A 21061-nucleotide genomic window follows, 5' to 3' on the forward strand; every position below is an offset into this window, starting at 1 on the left:
TGATGAGGCATGAATGGAGTGATTTACTCCTCACTTAAATGGGGTGTCTATTCAGTGTGAACTGCAGCCTTTTAGAAGCAAAAAAAAAAAAAAAATAGGAGAGAGGAGCAAAAGGAAAAGGGAAAGAAACAGATCAGCAGACCAAAATAAAACAAAAAACTTGGATGTTCTATTTTTTAAAAAATAAATTGTTTTTGAATCCTAGACAGAGTTTCAAGGACATTAAATATTGTGACCTTCAAATTATCTCCAAAAGGAGGGAGGGATAGAGCAGGTGAGAGAGAGAAAGAGATAAAATCATAAAGTGAGTAAATGAGAGAAGATATTCAATGCTGATATTATGTTCAATTACATTTTGATCATAATTTACATTAAATATTATCTCTAACAGCAACAATTTATCCGAAACTGACAATATTTCATACTTTCTAGAATTTGTAAGCGGACCTGTTTAAAATAATATCATCCTACAGACATTTAAACAGTTTCTGAGACATTATATTCAGTCTTCCATTTTTAATAATCAGCAAAGGCTCTGTCAAAATAAATTATTATTAAGACATTTGTTTTTTAACAAAACATTAAAAATAGAAGATTTAATTATAATCAAATACAATATGTGCATAGTGGAAAATGTACGACATACCACCCATTCAGTTGTATTGCATGTTATTTGACAGCATTAAACATAATAATCTAGTTGTGACATTGTGACTTATCTCTGCATCTTGTGAAGATTAAATTTATTAGTTATTGGTCAAAATAAATTCCAGGAGTAGAGAAAGGAGTATGGCGTATCCATTGAGAAAAGGTTTCCATGTGGTTGACATTCTGACATTCTCAGTTCTCAGTGGTTCGTGGCTCCCCAATTCCTTATGTTCTATCATCCAAGTGTTAAACCACTGCACCAATTAGAGATTCTTCCCAGAGAGGTGTGCTCAGAACCAACTGCTGAGTATAGAGTCTTAAACATTATAAAAACTTTCATATACTTTCTTGTTTTGCATTCTAGCCCTTTGCCTTCACCCATGAATGTATCAGCCCTTTCTTTAATCAGTCACTATGTAATATTTTATCTCTGTGAGACACACATATAAATGATTTTTTAAAATAAGGAAGAATTGATTTAATTCAAGGACAATTTTGTGTTTATCCCTTCACTTGACTTTAGAGATAATAAAAGATGAACTATGCAAGTCACTTCAGTGCAGAGTTCTAATATATCCATATTTGGAATGGTGCATTTTTAAACTTCATACTTCTTCATTCATTCACTACTTACAAATGAAATAGCTCTCATAGTTGGTAGGTTTGCACTTTTAGTACAATCACATTAAGCTGACTTTCTTCTTCTTCTACTACTTCTTTTTTTTTAATAGCCATTCTTTGCAAAACCTATGCACTTAATTTGAAAATATCTGTTGGTCTTTGAGCTTGACAAGAATAGTACATTTCCCATTATCATTTCTCATTGTGATTGATATCCATCTGCTTGTAGAAAACTGCTAACTCGGAATGTGCTATGCCCTTCAAATATTTTGGAAGAAGGCCAAGCCAGAGAAAAGCCTTTCAAAACTTTTATACTTAATTGATAGATGGCTTACTCTCAGAATGGATTTCCCTTCAGCTAGTAATTTGCCTTCTAGCAACTGCTGCTCCAGATGAGAAGCAAATGAAAATTTGCCAAACCACAGATACCTAGCATTACATCTCTGATTTGTGATATTTTCTACATATTTTCCTCCAAAAATTACCTGTCTTCCACCTTTTTAAGTTTTCACATTCTTGTCCTTTTATAACTTAAAGAACAAGGGATTTTGAATGAGTAATGGAATATATATATTTATCTTTTGTTTCTATTTTTGACATTTCATGTGTGAGCTAATAATCATACATGAAAGAGCAGAGAGATTTCATAAGGGCTTTTTAACTCGAAGGTCTTATAAAATTTAAAGTTTAAGAGTGGAGAGATTTCATAAGGGCTTTTTACCTCGAAGGTCTTATAAAAATTATTTTAAAAATTCTTGTGTTGGGCTTGTTTATATTTTGGTTTTCATATATATTTCTTAGTCTTACAATTTTATAGTATAAAAACTGAGGAAGGTAATCAGAAGGAAGGAAAGGAAAGGAATATCATAAAAATAGAGAAGAGAGCCAGAAGACTAGAGCAAGGGAATATGGAGAGAGGAGAGAGGTAAAGAAGATAGGTATGAGGGATTGGACCAGACCAAATTGTGAGTTGTGCATGTATAAATATATCACAATGAATTCCATTATTATGCAAAACTATAATATACCAATAGAAAAGTGAAAACTAAACCAAATAGAATTCAAGCAATGTGATTTGATATGTAAAACTTAGTCTGAAGTGTATATGTATTTTTTTCACTACCTAGTAATGTGTATGTAGTCTCAAATCTATGTCTACAGTCTCTAATTGTTGATTTATGATAAACCCCCTTTTCTTGTACAATCAGGTTCCACTTTGAGTCAATATTTAAATTACTTTATAGCACATTTACTTCAAACTTCAATTGTGATCATAATTAAATATTTGGTGGAATTTTCCTACACTAGAAAACGTATTTTTAATGCAGCTGGATTGACTGTAAAAAAACAGGCTAAATTTGTTTTCAAACCTCCCTTTTCCTACTTCTTTGTGTCTGTTTATCCACTAGAGGAAGGAAAAAGAAGATGTATAAATGCAGAATTGCTTTGCAAGGTGTGATCCAAACTCTGGGTAGGATGCCTTAACTAACTCTATGTAGGCCAAACATTACCCATTGACTCATAATATATATAGCTCCTCTGGAACTTGCCATTATTGCAGAAAAATATACTTGAAGACTTAGAAAAGAAACAACAACAACAACAAAAAAAACCTGCTCCTCACTATTAATACTTTCTTTTAGGTGTCAGAGGGTGTAACAGATGTATCAGAGAACAGTAATGGATTAAATTTTAGATTAAATATCAAGAATCAAATGTATATCTATATATTCATATCATCTGGGAGGAAAATCTGGCCTAAACATGTTTTGCCTCTTCACATAGGAGAAAGTAGAGGATCCTCTGAGACAATGTTACACATCAACTTATAATTTTATATCTGCATATTAATCATTTACTTAAACTCTTCAGATATAAACACACATCTCAGGTTTTGACCCATAGCAATAAGGGCAGCTGCAAGAACTAAAAGCATCTCTGTATATCATATCCTAAGTGAAATAATATTATACTTCTATAAGCAACATGAAGTGCCATCTACCTTAATTTTCACTGAGCACTAACAATCTCCATATCACTGCCAATGGGGTTCCTGTTTGCTGAACATATTCAGTCCTTAAACTATTATAAACAATAAAAAAAGAGTTGTAGAAATTTGATAGAAAACATTAGGTGGTTTTGAATTTGAAGTAAATATTTGATAATATCTGTAATAGTTTTTGTGAATAGAAAAAAGAACAATGTAAGTTAGGAAAAAAATCTATATAGCTTTGATAAGGTTCATATAAATATATCAGTATAAATGTATATAACTGTATTATAATCTTTATGATAAATGCACAGTACTTTTCAAACTTCGGCTATCCATTTTTCTATTTGTGATTATTGAAGTCATCAAATTTTAATGAAAGTAAATGTATTTTTCCAGAAGTATAAAGGGTATGTTATGTTTTGTGAATATTATCTCTGAGGATAACATTTTATGAAACTCAGTAAATATAAACAATTCGTGAGTGAGCAAATTTGAAAATGCTAAACATGTCACACATAGGTTTTATAACTGGTGGTGAAATAAGTTACTTGACAGTACTATCCAAAAGCAGCTAAAAGATTCGATGGAATTTTTATACTCTGATTATCTGGGGTGAGTTAATGCTTATCAAAAAGGATTAATATGCTTTCATATTTGCCAAATAAGCATATCAGGAAAGAGAATGAGAATTGGCTGCAACAATGGAGTTTCCATTTGGAGTAGGAAAATGTGACCTACTAGAGATAGGCACTCTGAAAGCTTCATTACCTCAAAATGCCAATTTACTACATAGTTACAGTTTCCTCCCAGTTCTGGCAGACATGTAGTATTAATCCTGTCAGATAGTAGTAGACTTACTTTGTATATGACATAGCTTTGAAAAATCCCACTGGTATGTGGGAGAAATTTCTGGAAACATTATTAGTATTCAGTTCATTTTTGGTCAAAACTTCTATATGTTATGCCTTGCAAGCTTTTAATTTGAGATTCCACACAGACTTCTGATTAAGAGCTTGTAATAATTAAGTTATTCCAAATTCATTTCTGATGAGCACAAAGTTACTGCACTGTGATTTCAAAATTATAAAAAATATAACAAGAAAAAGATTATTCACCATCGATCTATCACCCCCTCACCCCACTTTCTTTGACCTTCAAGTTAAACTTTTCTTATAAATGAGGACTACCTCAAAATAGCTTTTAGTATGCAATGGCATTTATTTTTATGTTACACATGCCCATACACACACACACACACACACACACACATACTCGCACGTTTATATACACACAAACATTCATCAAAATGCTATATATGATTTCCATTTTAGAAGTTTTAGTTGTTCATTCTAATTTGTAGTCTCCTTTGATGGCCTAATAGACTAAGTTACTCTTGTTCTACTTTTCAAAATGAAATTAATCTAAATATTTTGGAGCAAAACATTAAAAAAAGAAGTGTGAAAAGATGTCCCCTTTCCTCCCTCACTTTAAAAACACAGCTAACCAATGTTAGTAAGAGAAAAAATGTGTGTGTGTTCTCTTCCTCCTCCTACTCTACTTTCCTTCTTCCTCTTTTCCTCGTCTGCCTCCTTCTTCTGTGACAGAAAAATGCAAAATGAAAGATTCCTGTGTATACTAAATTTTATGGAGCCCATTTTAAGTTATTCAGGTATTCACATAATGTTCTGTGAAGTTTTGCCTATGTTAGCAGGCATGCAGAGATAGAGATGAATGACATTATAGAATATTTGACAAACTATTAGCAGTCTAGAATCATTTGAGAAACACGTGTTAATGACGACTAGGACACAAATAAAATGGATATGTCCTGAATACTGAATGTGAAATGCTTTGAAATTAATTATTTTGCTTCCAAATTTAGCTCTCAACTGGCAAATATGGACCATCCCATGTGGTCTATATTCTAGCACATCTGCAAATTAACCTTAATGAATGATATATTTTGATAGTATTTTGAATGTTATGTCATACTACTTTAAACTTCACATTTGATGAAAAAATGCTATTGGTTATCTCATAGAGTTAAGTACAACTCAATTTTTGTGACTCTCCTTCAGCTTCTTTTCTTTTCTCTGCTATACTTTATTCCTATGGCAGTAACAGAAATTTTGGATGAAGAAATAAAAGTCATCTAAATTAGGGAGAACTATGTAGCATCTCACATATCTCTTAAACAGCACATTTTTGAGATGCAGCCCATCAGAACCTGCTTATTTGCATATTTTCAATGATGTTCACAGCATTATCTTAACTCCCTTTTAGCAGAGTAAAACAATCACTTGATATTCCATTAAAACGCCACATAACTGAAAAGTCACATCAGATGGAAAGCTAATTAGCTGTACCACTTTCACATTGTGAAAATGCATTTTTACATGTGTGTGTGTCCTAATCAGGCCTTTATTGAATACCTCTAGTGCTCAATTTTTTTGCATTAATTGTTTCAGATTAATTCTATTGTGTTCAAAGCAATTAATAAGAGGCACTATGTGATACAGTTGCACTGCTGATTCATGACTCCCAGCCCTGAAGTGACTCTGTAGTGATCAGTATTTTTTCATCATCTCTGCGGAGCTGTCTACTGCCAATTCTGGGCAGATGTTAAGGTTATGTCAGGATTGCTTTACAATGCATTTGAGGTGTTACCTGAAAAAATGATAAGGTTGTATATTTCAGATCCCAGTTTGAAGGACCTTATTTATTTTACTGTCTTGAAATCCTGATGGACCTTTGGAATTATGTTCATATTGCCTGGTAGTGTCATGAAAAGTAATGTTACTAGATGACCTTTCATATGGGCTTAGGAAACTGGGCTTGGAAACTTACAAAATTTAAAGAGTTATCATATTTAACAGCTCAAACTTGAAAAGCAGAAGAATTATGGAGAACCATTCAAATGAAAAAGTATCCACCGTTTGTCTATCTTAAGTGGAAATATGCTTGTTTACTTGAAATATGAATTCCTTCATTAAAATTTTAGTTAATTTCACTTTTAGTCACCAAGCAACAACTTTTAATAGACATAATTATTATTCTATTCCAAAGATAAGATGTATTGTTTTCACAACTGTGAAAAATGGTATTTTTCTTTCGTCCCCAGGGATTGATTTAACTGACCCTTGCTTTTATGTTAGTTTTGTTTTGATTTGATTTTAGAATTCCAAGCTTATTGCAATTTTGTAATCTATAAGTTTCTTAACAAATACCTTGTCCATAATTTTCTAGTTAAGTAATTTAGTGGCAAAACTTGATACAAACTACTGTGAAGCTATTTTAGACTTTATAATCATTCATATTCAGTTTTCATTGCACAAATATTACATAAATTTGAGTGCAATTTGCTACTTCAAACATTATAGTATGAAAAGTATATTACCTTTCTCAGGTATGAATCATTTTGAAGTCCAAATACATTTGGCTTCAACAGTTTGGGATAAGGTGATGGCCCTCAACTGATATTTGCATTCTTTGGCTGTTCCTGGAAGTTCACTTGCTCCTTGTTAGCTTTGTGGAGTGGAAGACATTGACTGGAGGGAGTGGCTTCATTGACCTTGATTCTAGTAGATACTAGTGGACATTGTTAATAAGTCACACAGTTTTGTAGGAAACTTTAACATGTGATCATTACATATAATTGGAGTCTATTTAGTATAAATTGGTTAAAATTTTATTTTCATGAATGTTATTCTCTATTAGTTACAGTTTACATCTACTGTAATTATACCTATTCAGTTCATATTAACTATTAGCATACTTAAAAGAATCTATGATGATAAGCAATGTGTAATAACAGTTACCTGTTTTTCTTATCTTGTTGGAAGGACATTACCTGTTAAAACTCTCCTGTTTCAATTTCTAGTATATATTTTGCTTTATGCCTTCTAATTAAGACAGTTTTATGTTAATATTAGCAGTTTGATTTGATAACTCTTCATTAATGCTGTGTCAATCTTCCAGGACTACTAGGTCCACCACTTATAACAGTGTTTGATGTCTAAATCCAAATTGTCACTTTTACTTATCCATACTTTTGACTTGAAGAAACTTGAAATGTTCTATTAAAGTTGGAGCAAGTGATGACTTTGCCCTGAGCCAAACCACTGCTTTTTACTATCTGCACAATTATGTTAATTATATTTTGTTAAAATTCCCATAGGCTTAGTTCTAAACTGAGGTCCAATATGCAGTTGTTATTAATTGTAATTAATATTGACTACTTGTGTGTGTACATGTCTTTCTGTGTTTCTTTTTTTTTTTTTTACAGTTACATTTCAAAGAGGAGATGGAGGACTAATGAGCAATGGAAGGTATGTTAAGGAGATTCTTTATTAGTATTTTTAATCAGGACTAGAAAAACTCTGTAGTAAGAAGCTATTATTGTAATAAACGATCACTTATAAGTCTGAGAATTCTAGGAGGAATTAAATGGCTTACTACTAGGTTTAATGATCTATCTGTTGTGCACTTTAGAGGAATCAAGTCCAGATGTTTCATATCTCCCAGATGCCCCTGAAGAAATTAGTAGTAAATATCACAAGGAATGTGTTCATTTGTTAGCAGGATGTTTATTGCATTAATTAGACATTAGCAAATGAAGTTGCTGTTGTTTAAGACTCCTTATTGGCTCACACTAAATTGCTGTGCGTGAACAATTACATATAATCGATCACAAAGTAAATGATTCATGGATGATGAATAGGCTGTAGATTGATAGGACTGGATTCCACAACTTTGGATACTCAATTGAAATTGATAAAAGCTGATAACAAACCCATATATCCTCATCTATTTTCCCTTTGCCAATATGGAGATTGTAATTAGGCTCTGGTAATAACTTCCAATCTCCCATTTAATCAATATTTTAGCAAAAAGAGATTAAGTCTAATGAGAACTAGTGGATGTAGCAAGGAAGCAGTTGAATCTTCTTATTGCAGTTTCCATAGAAACACATGTTCCTCTTAGGTATTATACCAGAAGGGGTCTATCAACAACAACAACAAAAAAGTACAATGATTATAGATGCTCTATTTCTTTGTAAATATGTTAATAACCTGGAAAGGAATCAGAATCCCATTTTAACATTAAAGAAGGAAATTCTTTATTAAATACGATGTGAGGGGAATTTTCCTTGTAGACTATACTCAAATGCTGGAGAAGATCACAGGGTGTCTTTTATTGCCTTCAGAAAAACACTTAATAGCCCCCTGATATTTTGCCATTTAAAGAACTTGGAAATGTGCTATTGATGGAACAGTATAAGTACTGTTCATTAATTTCTTTCAAGTTCTTTGCCTCTAAATCAAACATGAAGGCTCACAATAAGGGTGACAGGCTAGAGAGGACAGATTCATGTTGGGACTGCAGTTACTGGGAACAAAATAACCCAAAGTCCTGGAAATGGCTAATACCAAGAAGCCATTCCGAAAGATTGTTCCCTTGAGGTGTCAATTTATCATCAAACCTTGTGTGGGGTTACTACTATTGCCAATTCCCACCAGTTTCAGGGCAGACATCTGATTTCTTGTGGATTTTGACAGGATCCCAGGAAAAGACACTTCTTCCACTGACAGGGTTGATCTATAGATAGTCTTAATGAACTGCCAAAGTTCCTTAATTTTTTAGAGCCTACACATTTTAATTCTAAATTCAATTAAAATATTCTTAAATTCCTTAACCCTTTTTAGTGCATGAGACAGGCATCAAAATCTTTCATTGAGCTCCATAGACTGATTTCCTTTTCATTTCTGTCTTAGCCGTCCAGGTCTTCTAAATGCGGGTGATCCCAGCTATCCATGGCTTGCTGATTCATGGCCAGCCACAAGCTTGCCAGTGAACAATAGCAATAGTGGCCCAAATGAAATTGGGAATTTTGGGCGTGGAGGTAAGTTGTGTTTTTCGAAATAATGTTATTTTTAATTTTGTTTTTGTTTCTGTTTTCATTTTCCAGATATTTTTAAGAGATAGAGGGTATTTCTTCCATAGTTAAAAGAATAAAGCACATATACTAACATTGCTGTATATTTCCTAAATATTTTATTATAAAATTAGTGTGTCCATAATACCTTAAATAATAAAGTAGAGGAGGTCATTATTAATGTGGAAGTATTAATTTTTTTTGTATTGGTTGTTCAAAGCATTACAAAGCTCATGATATATCATCTTTCATACATTTGACTCAATTGGGTTATGAACTCCCTTTTTTACCCCAAATACAAATTGCAGAATCACATCGGTTACACACTCACATTTTTACATAATGGCATATTAGTGGGAAGTATTCATAATACATTTTGTTTTTAGGAATATCAGTAGACAGTAACTAAAATCAGGAAGTATACTGATAATTAGGGTTTATGCTTTTGGAACAAATACTTCATTTTTCAAAATCTCATTCAACATGTATTTATTGAGTACCTCCTATGTACCTGGCACTATGGCAGTCAGAAAGAATATAATATTGGTATAAAAAGTGATCATCCTTACCCCCATAATATTTCATGTGAAGAAGACAGTTAACTAGTTGGGGTGGCATGTTCAGAGAGAACTTTCTATTCTACAATCATTAATTGCTATTCCAAAGCAAAGATAAAACAGTGCAAGTGGCTGACATGCTAATACCTCCAAAATTTCATGCTAAACTACCCTCCATAGGTTTTTCTAAAGAGACAGAATTGTATCTAATATAAATAATGACTGCTTCCTCCCAAATGCACTTTTTCTTCTGGTCAATTGGATAGGTTAGTTTAGATAAAGATGAGAGGAGTAGAGAATTCCCTGATTGGCTCAGCAATTATATATAAGTTTTCTCCTGGTACAATACTATGCAGACAGTAAATGGACTTGAACTGCCTTATCCGTACCCTGATAAGGCTGAAATAAAGGCTGCCCAACTGGAGTAAGAAAATGTTGTAAAAGGAATGTTATTTAAATTGATATCTGAAAGAGGGACAGGAATTAGCCAAAGTATAAGAAGGTGTGTGGAGATAAATTACTATATTTTAAGGACCAGAAATAAGAGAGACATTGGGCTGGGGTTGTGGTTCAATGGTAGAGCTTTTGCCTAGCACATGTGAGGCCATGGGTTCAAATCTCAGCACCACATAAAAATAACAAGATAATAAAGGTATTATTGTTGTCCATCTACAATGAAAAAAATTAAAAGACAAAATGGCAGACATTCAACCTATTTAAGAAATGAATAGGAGACTGTGGATGTAGCTTATTGGTAGAGGACTTCTCCAACATGACCAGGGGCCTAAGTTGATTACCCATCACTGAAAGGGAGGGTAGGTGAGGGGATAAGAAGGAAGGGAAAAGATGGAACTTCCTAACGGTTGAGTTCAAAGATGTTAGAAAGCACAAAAGACAAGAAAGAAAAGGTGTTCTAAGTCACATTAAGAGTTTAAACTTTGTCCATAGGGTAATCAGAAATTATTGGTGGATTTTTAAGAGGAGAATGCTGAGATGTAAACACTGTTTTAAATCATTCAGGCTTCTTCTGGGTGGAGAATAGAAAAAGTAGAAAATTGGAGTGAGGAATTAGGAGATTCTTGTAAAGCAAAGCAAATTTAGATAGACATACTAGAAGATTTCCAAACTTGGAGAATTAATTCGGAAGACCCAGGGCTGTGCTAAACTGTTCCAGTTCTACTAAAAGCTGCAGTGGATTTCACATGTATGACTATATAACCATATTCACTTAAGAAGAAGGGCTGGGCCTGTGGCTCAGTGGTAGAGTGCTCACTTAGTATGGGTGAGACACAGGGTTCAATCCTCAGCACCACATAAAAACCAATAAATAAAAATAAAGGCATTGTGTCCACCTACAACTAAAAAAATTATTTTAAAAATTTGGAGTAATCATGGATCGTTGCATTTTTTCTTCAAGATGGATTAACAATCTATTTGCATATAAAGTAATACCTCAAATTATAAAGTTACTAAGTATTTCATAAGCCTGATTTCTATGAATATCATTTCAATTAACTCCTTTTCCTTCTTGAAAATAAAATATAAAGATAAACATCCCTACCTCATAGGTGTGTAATTAGAATTAAATGGATGACAATATATAGTTTTCACACAAAGCTTAACTGCATAATCAACTCCCAAAAGGTATCAAATTAAATGAGAGAATACAAAGAAAGCTGTAAGTTTCTTTGGCTTCCTGCTTTCTCTCTGTATGCCTTTACTCTCCCCTGGGAAGTTTGTATGTCTGAGTATTCCCCACCAAGGAAACAGATCATCTTTCCCCTAATATGCAGACTGATTTTTGCCTAAAGGAATTCTGTTCCCAAAGTTTTTATCAGTCAATAATAGCTTCCTATTTTACACTATGTATTAGAACATCACAATGTTCTATCTTTGTATCAAGAGATACATGCCTCAGATGGAGAAAACATTTTCTTTTTCTGTTGGCTAGCAAGTTAAATTAACATCCAAAATGTCTTAGTCCAATTTAGCTGAAGGTAGAATGCAAGGTTTTTCTTCCATTTCTACCTTATTTTTATGGCATGAACATCAAGACCAAGACAAAGTTTTTCCAGTTTCTACCCACTCTCTCTTCAATTTGATAGTCATTTAAACACTTGTGCCAGAAATACTGTAGGACATTTTTGTATATTTAAATTTACGTCTTTTGCATAATTATAAAATACATAAACATATTTACATGTTTAAAGTCAAGAGACTAGAGTTAAGCAAGATAATTTGAGAAGTGGATATAGAATGCACGTCTGGTAGATTTTTAATGCCTCTGCTATTTTATTTATACTGCTGTGTAGTCTGAAGTTGGGTTCATATGTATGATTTTATAACCACATTCACTTAGAAAAATAATCATGGATACTGACATTTTCCCTTTACAAATAGAATACCAATGTATGAATGTAATGAAAATCATATTTTGAAAAATTAAAATATTAATTATCTCATAATTTTGCATTTTACCAATGTAAACTATGAGAAATTCATTTAAACATTCCATCAGCAAGTGCTTACTCTCATAACAGTGGGTGAGGAATTATGGTAATGAAGGCATATATCCAATAGGCTCCTGTTCTCAAGTAACTTATGATGCTGTGAGGAAGGCAGTCCTTCATACAAAAATTTACATTGGGCAAAAATAAAATAAATCCATGAATACAAATAAAGCCAAGGTACTCAAAAGCTGCACCACTAATCCAAACTGGAGTCAAGGTTTCTCGAATTCATAGGTTTCCAAAACAAATGTTAACAAGTGCCAGTCAGACAGCATTAAGGATGGGTTGGTGGGGACAGCAAGAAATACTAAATGGATAGTCCTTCCTAATGATGGCAGCACTTATTCAGAGCCTGCTTGTTGAATGGAGGGCTGGTCCAGAGTTCCAGAGTATTTGATGTTATAAGATTCTCCTCCACATACAGATATTCATGTGTGATCCTCCAATATTTCAATGTTGGATATAATTTAATTTAGTTTTTGAAAATGTGGGAGTGATCAAATAATATTTGAAGACAATATATGCAGCCCAAAAATCAATATAGAAGCACTTAGGCTGGAAGGCTGACTATAATTTCATCTAGCAGGGAAAGAGAGATACTCTATTTCCAGAGCCATAACTTTAGTGTTTAGTTGTTAGTAATATTATGTAGAATTATATTCTTGGACAACATTGTTCCGTTTTTTTGTTGTTTGAGCACAGAACCCTTTCAATAACATGTAACTGAAGGGACTCTGGAGAACCTTAAGTTCAAGATATGAGAAACTGAGGTCCATGGAGGAGAAACATTTCTATTCAATTAATATTCAAATATTCGGCAGTGAGAAATAGGTGGAGGGAGCCCAAAAACTTAAGCAAAAAAAAAGATCTGGGTTTTTTTTTTTTTGCCATTTTTTGATATAGTATTAAATATTCAAGGTTTTGAGAATAAAAAAATATACTAATACTTGAGAATGAACAATGCTTCTTAAAATCAGATTCTATAATTATTAATCACAAAAAAGAATGACAGAAAAGCAATTTTGGTATTCTGAAATCCAAAAAAACAATTTCTTGCTTATGCAACCTAGCATAATTTAAAATGTGAATATGTGTAACAGTCTCACTGAGATGCCTTTAAAATCTTTACTTCAATAAACATCCACATATTTGTAAAACAGGTTGTTATTCCAGACTTTCAAAACTTCAGAAAGAGTGAAATTGCACACTGTTCACAATATTTTATAAATTTCTTGTCACTGTTGTTAATGAAGATTTTTTTTTTAGTTTTTATAAATTCCAAAGAAAAACTAATACTTCTGTAAGAACTTTTATTTCAAGTACTGTGGGCATCATCAAATCTAAAAGTTTTAAAGACAGTCGAAATGTCTTATAATGAAGAGATCAAGTGGTTTCATGACCTCAAGTCCTATGAAGTGATATTTTCAGAACATACATTATTAAGGACTGCACTATAATTAGATTTATCTTAACTGTACATGATTAATACTAGTGTTAGTGATTTCTCTTTTAGATTCACTTAGTGTCTTTCTTCTGAAAAGGGAAAGGAGCTCAGGAGCGAGGTGGCAGATCTGAATTATAAAGCATCCTGTAAAGATAATTCAGCATACCAAAATGATAAATGGACTGATTGATATTCAGTGTTGTTCCTGAAGTTTAATTTTACTCTTGCTGTATTACAACGTGAAACTGTAATTCTCCACTTCTAAGTGTTGATAGCATAAATTAAACTCACTGATCACTAAGGTTGCTTTTTCTATAGTTAAATCCTGCTATATTATGGAAATGACTTATTCATGAAAATTTTCCTTTGTTATCCAAGAAAAAAAGAACACATTTTCTACCATCAGTTCTCCATTTCTGCAGTTATAAAATCAGATCACATAAATGTCAAGTAAAAATTTCAGAAAAATGGATTTCAAAGTCAGAGTCGTATAATTTTGGAAATTTTTGCAACTATTTACCAGCCATATTCCATATCTTTGGGGATGAAGTGGAAAGAGCTGTTTTCAGGCACAATTTGTAGACTCCCTCTGTTCATTGCTGCTGTATCATGCTACCACTTTCCTTGACTCTAAAACTCAGTGAACAACTGAAAGCATTTTTCAGTAGTGAAATATCCCAAATTTCTCATTCCTGGTTGGAGGAAATGGGGGAAGGGATGTGTTAAGCAGTGAGACGTGAAGGACGAGCAGTAGGCCTGCCTGTCACTGAGGTTGATAGCTTGGCGATGGTTGTATATCATCTACCCTTCATTGGTTCATGAAGCCCATCTCAGCTGAAATGCAAACGTGTGGCATGACACATTTATTTTTCATCTTCAATCCTGATAGTTTTGGGCTTCCTGTGCGTCATTAAATTGTTTCATTTCCCTATGTTCATCACAGATGTGCTGCCACCAGTTCCAGGCCAAGGGGATAAAACAGCAACGATGCTCTCAGATGGAGCCATTTATAGCAGCATTGACTTCACTACCAAAACCACTTACAACAGTTCCAGCCAAATAACACAGGCTACCCCATATGCCACGACACAGATCTTGCATTCCAATAGCATCCATGAATTGGCTGTCGATCTGCCTGATCCACAGTGGAAAAGCTCAATTCAGCAAAAAACAGATCTGATGGGATTTGGTTATTCTCTGCCTGAACAGAACAAAGGTAACAATGGTGAGTCACATTCTTCTGTCCTGAGAAGTTAACTTCATATCATTTGTGCATGAGATAGAAATTAGTATTCGTTGTTCAATTCAGTGATGCATTCCCAGGTTTACTACCTAAACTAAAAAAAAAAACATACTGGCATGTATTCAGTACCTTGAACAATTCCTACCACCACCGCCACTGCCTCCACCGCCGCCACCACACACCAACACCAATCGGGTTCATCCTTTCAGCTCTTTTTCAATATAGTGATCAGCAATCCATCTGTACTTCCATTAGGACAGGCTAGACAAAACATTCCTCCACTCTCCCACGACATCCGCTTCTGAGTTGCTAACTGCATGTTCTGCATGGGCTTGTGCTGTGAACTAATCACATGATGCCACTATGACCTCTGCCCTTTAACCCTTAGCCTTACTTTACATCCCTGACTACCGATTGGCTGAGGGATTGTCTAATAGAATGCCACACAACCAGTCACAGGATTTCAGCACCACCAGCTCTCACAACAGCTCAGAAAGGAGTGGCAGTCTCTCAGGTTGGTCTCATCACAGTAAGGAGAAATATTTGTTTGTCACCAGCATATGACCTGTGTTCCCTAACAACTGATGAGGAAATATTGAATCGCAAGCCACTGTCAGGCATTTATCTTACAAATGACAATAACAGTTGATCCTGATGAAATTATGCTTTGGTGGGGGTGGGCAATAAAAATCATTGTCATCACTTATGTACTAACTGCACAATAATGTATTGAAAGAAAAATAGTGCCATTTTACTAATTACTATTCCTTAAAGAGTAGATGAGTTCATTCCATCTTTAACCAAATATATGAGTCCAAAGAACTTTATAATAAAAAGATCATGCATGAAAGTTAATTCCAGGTCATTGATATCAAAAGATAAATTCAACTGAAATGAAAATAATCTCGGAGATGATTTCATATTGGGATGCCAATGATATAACTTCCTATTTTAGGACAACCTCTCAAATATTATGTAATAGTTATCTATTCAATGATTACTATGCTAAATATGAATATTAATATGTAAAATTATTAATTTTTACTTCAAAAAATACAATATTTGATAACAATAACTATTATATGCTGTCACTTTTAATATATATTTGAGAAATATCAGCTAAACCAACAAGTGTAAGGAAAAATGTATTTTATTGGATAGAAATATATTCCTATCCTAATGAGTTATCCTCCCTTTGTATGTGAGGATATTGTATTAACCACATTGTAAATTCCACCTATTTACATCACATGCCTTTATCTGTCTACTTCTGACTGGTTCCTGACTCCACTTACTTAATATGCTTAATTATATGCTAATTGTTTTTATGGAATTTTTGTTTGGTTTTTTAAATTTACATATTAATAATAAAGGATTATAGTGTACTATGATACTGTGCAGTCTCCCAGGCATCAAGACTATGAAGAGTTAACTTTTTCTTATCATTAGGGTTACATTTACTAAATTACTTTTCCTCAGGAGATAGAACCTTCTCAGAATGAAAATGTTAATGCTGTCTCTTCCCTCCAAAATGAGTCATTTGCTCTTCTTGCCTATTGGTAGGATTAGGTACATTATAGAATTCAGAAAATTTTAAACATCTGTTATGAATTTAAACTGGCTTAATAATATAAGGGAATGTTTTAAATGACCTTCTATGTCATTTATGCTGGCATTTATTTATAATTAGTCCCACAATTTTTCTGAATAATTAAAAAGTAATTTTGTTGGATCTTCCTTTTTATTTCATTAAATATATGTAAAGATCAAGCAATATATGAAAAGAAATCTCCATATTGCAAGCCGTGGACTCCATAAGACCTGTGAATCTTTCATTAAATGTTCTGTATAGATTGATTGTCACCGAATTTAAAAGTTATCTTTTGAGTAATTGTAAGCAGAACAGGATTCACAATGGTGCTTGCTGCTTTTTGAATCCATTAATCTCTTGAGTGACATTTACATATATCCAGGAATTATATTAACTACTTCATCTACATTTGAATACAGGATTACTTGAATTGGTGATAGAAAGCATTTTTTAGTAGGTAAGAGTGAAGTGATTACTCCTTTTACAGTTTAGTCTAATTGAGTTTAATATTACACTTGTGTTTAATTCTTTTATTTATAGCTATGTTTCCTAGGGGCCAAATCTAAGAATTAACTGCCCCATGGCTAGCTAATCATATATTATGGGATTTTTTTAATCTGTGCACATTGGTGTAACCAATTTAAAATAATCACAGTGACAAAGAAAATTGGGCATTTCTGAATTATTTGAGTGAACTTCTTACCCTCTTTGAAACACTTTTATAATGCATTCAATATATAAGTTCTGAGTACTTCTTGTTAAAAATCCAACCAGTAAAAACTATACAATAAAACTCAGATGTTTTAAAATAGTATTTGAAATCATAGTTGTATGTGTATATAATATAAAATATTGGTAACAATAGCTAAATCTTTTAATGTAATATTTTTTAAAAATAGACCATATGTTTAATTTTAAAATGAATCACTTTTATGATTTATTTTTTACAGAGAAGTCATTTTTAAGCTTTAACTATCCAACTATTTACATTTTTATTTTAAGAGAAAAGGGTCAAATATGTTTACAAGGCATCAATATCTGCTCCGTTAAAACATAATTTAGGTACTCTGGCCTTCAGATGATTGAGGGTTCAAGGTGAAGCAGCAGACTGTGGCTTGCTTCTCTAAAGATTCAGATCTCAGAGATTTTAACAGTTGTCAGTTGTATCAAGCTCACCTCCATCTCAAAGTCCACCACTTAGTTCATTGTTAAAGACAAGACACACGTGTTGATGAATAATAGTCCTACCCAGACGGATCAAATGAGAGAACAGATATTTCTCCAGAACAGGGGAAAAATAAGTGTTGGTTATAAAGTCCTCAGTAATTCTCTCTGTGCTTCAGCTATTTCCAGAACACATTTTAAAGCCCGTTGTTGTTTGGAAGCATAATAATGAGTAGCTTTCTTGAACCCGAGCAAGGGCTTCAACAATGAGGTTCGGAGCTCTAGAAATAGTTTCAAGTTAAGCTGCTCAGTAGTAAATCTGATTGTTCTCTTGCTATGTGAAGGCGAATCACATAACACTCAGAGCCTTAGTGTCATCATCTAGAATACGGGAGGTATAGGAACTTCTTTCTTAGGCACTTGGTTCAGGTGAGATTCAAATGAAATTTCTAAAATGCTATAGAATGTGATTAGGATTGTGCATACATAAAGTTGAAAGGGAGTGGTCAGGAAGAACAAATAGCTCAACCATTCTTCTCTCAATCATTGAAATATAGTTCTGATACTATAAAAAGGAAATAGACCTTAGTCATTGGTGGGTTAAGGAAATGAGGAATTGAGGTTCATTTACCTTAAAGACAAAAATTACATACTTATAACCGAGCAAACTTATTATTATTTTTATTCTGAATATGAGGCCATTTCTGATAAGTAAGACTTCAGAAAACAAGTGAAACTGGGTTTGCTATGAGGAAGAGAAGACAGGAGAAAGCAATTATGATTGGCATTTATTGAGTTTTTCTGTGCATCTGAGCACTTCATATACAGTATCTCTTATAATCCTCATGACAACTCAAGGAAGTAGTAACTTTTGCATGCTTATAATCCCAACAACTCAGGAGGATCACAAATTTGAGGCCAGCCTCAGCAACTTACCAAGGCCTTGCACAACTCAGCAAGACCTTGTCACAAAATAAAAACTAAAAGGAATGGGGATGTGGCTCAATGGTAAAGCATTCCTGGGTTCAATCCCAAGTACCAAAGAAAAAAAATGGAGTAAGTTCATATTTCTTTTACATGTATATAAGTTAAGGCAATGCCTTTTGAGTGAGGAGTTAAATTTCAAACTCAGTAACCAAACTCTTACTCACTAAACAGAGGACACTTTCTTACCCTCCTCTTAATATCTTTTGTCTGTCAAAGAATAGAAGTGACAGGAAAGCTGAAAGCACTTTGTTTGTAGGGATCTTCTTTTAAATATTTATGTATCCTATGTGGAAAATGTACACAACTCAATAATTGGCTGTAGTGTCTAGTTTAAGAGTTTTATCACTTTCTGGCACTCAAATACATTATTACCAAATTGCATAATCTGACTCAGCAGTTGTAGAAGAAAGAAGATGGACTGACTTCTAGTGAGATCTAAATGGCTAGATAGCCCTGCTACAAATATCCTATGCTTAAAATTTAGCTATAAGTTGAGGTGGGATTATTGGAAGTTACTGAGTCACCCCTGAAAGGTCATTTTCATTTTGCTCAAGAAGTATTCATTCTGCATCCAACTGAGGTCCATTTTTATGAAAAAGCTTTATTTACTTGATTTTAAAAAGTACAGCACTATGCAGATGATGAATTTTTATTTTTATACTTCATTAAGCATCATGTAATCTCAGATATGGCTCATACACCCTTCATTTATGTTCTGCTCATATTTGTGCATGAATTCATTCATGTAACAAATAATACTGAAACTGATTACTATATTATCATTAATTTTCCCTCCTTTTTGGAATTTATGAAATGTGATAGTTAAAACATCTGGGAAATATTCTCACTATATGCAAAAGTAATTATGCCATTTATTAGTCAAAAAGTCTATGAAATGTATCATTGTGAGAGATTTACAGGTATTCTCCAGATTGTACTTGATCGATTTTTATCAGTGACTTTTGAGAGAAAAATGTTACTCTCCTGGATTAATTAAATTGAGCAAATTCTAATGGAAAAGTTAAGCCTGTATCCTTAGACACTGTATTTTCCACGGAGAGAGATTATGCAAAAGAGCATTTTAAATGCACTAAAATCTGACATTTAAAAGAATTTGTTATGGACCATTATTTCCTCTAACAATGAAAATGTGGAGGCAGCAGACATGAATAAATCAATAAATGTTCTTTTGATACAGCAGCCATGTTTTTGGTTTATTCAGCTCTGCAGTTAATGCAATGGGAAAGAAACAATATCATTTTGAGTGATTTATAAAAATGTGTTTCTGATTGTATCATTTCATTGTTTATAGCTTTTACCATCTCTAACATAGTGATTCTGGTATTTTGAAAACAAATACATCTTTCCACCTGATATTGCCTGTTTGTTCTGATATTCACCATCTCTGAATAAATGCATTATTATTTCCAGGTGGGAAAGGTGGAAAAAAGAAGAAAAATAAAAACTCCTCTAAACCACAGAAAAACAATGGATCGACCTGGGCCAATGTCCCTCTACCTCCTCCCCCAGTCCAGCCCCTTCCTGGCACAGAGCTGGAACACCATGCAGTGGAACAGCAAGAGAATGGGTAAATGTTATTTTATATACCAACAAAATGGCCCAGGCTGCATTCCACTCTCTATTGTTCTCTTTTGCCCTGAGTTCTTGTTCTTTCTTAGCTCCCCTCCCACCCTGTTCATTACATTTTCCCTCTTTCCTGTTTGCACTGTCCGTGTATTTTTAGCTGATAAACACAAAACAGCACATATTGAGGACTGTGAATCCTTGGCCTTCAAGTGCCTCAGATTGTCTGCAATCATGATAATGCAGCCTACATTTATAATATTGCTTGTTAGTTTGAAAGCAAGTACCCACAGCTCTGTGAACTAAAGAGCCACTCCTGAGAAGGGCTGAAAAGGGAATTAAAATAACCTTCTTCATCATCCCTTGCAGTTCTCTAATGACTTGATGTCTGGCCATAGCAGGGCGCCACGGTAGAGCGCCATCACAATGGGATAATTGTAGGGACCTGGCTAGTGGGTAGAACTTTAATCACCAGCTCTGATGGGAATTTAGGGGCAGGGACAATAAAAGAGGTTCAAGCCAATGCACACTCTGTAACAAAACCTTTTTAAGTTAGAAAATTTCCTTTGAGGACCTTTAAATGTGATCAGTTTTCTTATTCTTTCTTTTGAAACATCTAACAAGAGTCAGTGTCCTCTGTAAGCTTAAGTGTTAATTGATTTTGAACACAGACACAGATAATTTTTTATTTGAAAGAAAAAAACAGGTCAAAAGAATATACTCTCTTTTTCTGTATGAATAAATCCTATGTCTTCCTTATAATTTCTAGGTCACTGTTTATTTT

The 21061-nt window shown here is 33.5% G+C and overlaps 1 protein-coding gene across 11 annotated transcripts in view; it reads left to right on the plus strand.

Annotated features, from left to right (window-relative positions):
• Robo2 (roundabout guidance receptor 2) overlaps window positions 1–21061 on the plus strand; it is a 564046-nt gene that overhangs the window by 505548 nt on the left and 37437 nt on the right. For 6 of the 11 annotated variants that reach the window (XM_046430545.2, XM_058574559.1, XM_058574557.1 and 3 more), the window contains 4 exons: window positions 7548–7590; window positions 9037–9164; window positions 14652–14933; window positions 20125–20281. In XM_046430545.2, coding sequence (XP_046286501.1) covers window positions 7548–7590; window positions 9037–9164; window positions 14652–14933; window positions 20125–20281 — 610 coding nt within the window. Of the gene's footprint in view, window positions 1–7547; window positions 7591–9036; window positions 9165–14651; window positions 14934–15339; window positions 15466–20124; window positions 20282–21061 lie in introns of all 11 variants that reach the window. The other 5 variants (XM_058574553.1, XM_058574555.1, XM_058574556.1 and 2 more) reach the window with 1 other exon arrangement.

This window comes from Marmota monax, unplaced genomic scaffold (genome assembly GCF_021218885.2).
Source record: "Marmota monax isolate L192 unplaced genomic scaffold, Marmota_monax_Labrador192_F-V1.1 WCK01_AAM20220418_F8-fsc00016, whole genome shotgun sequence".
Classification (NCBI taxonomy): domain Eukaryota; kingdom Metazoa; phylum Chordata; class Mammalia; order Rodentia; family Sciuridae; genus Marmota; species Marmota monax.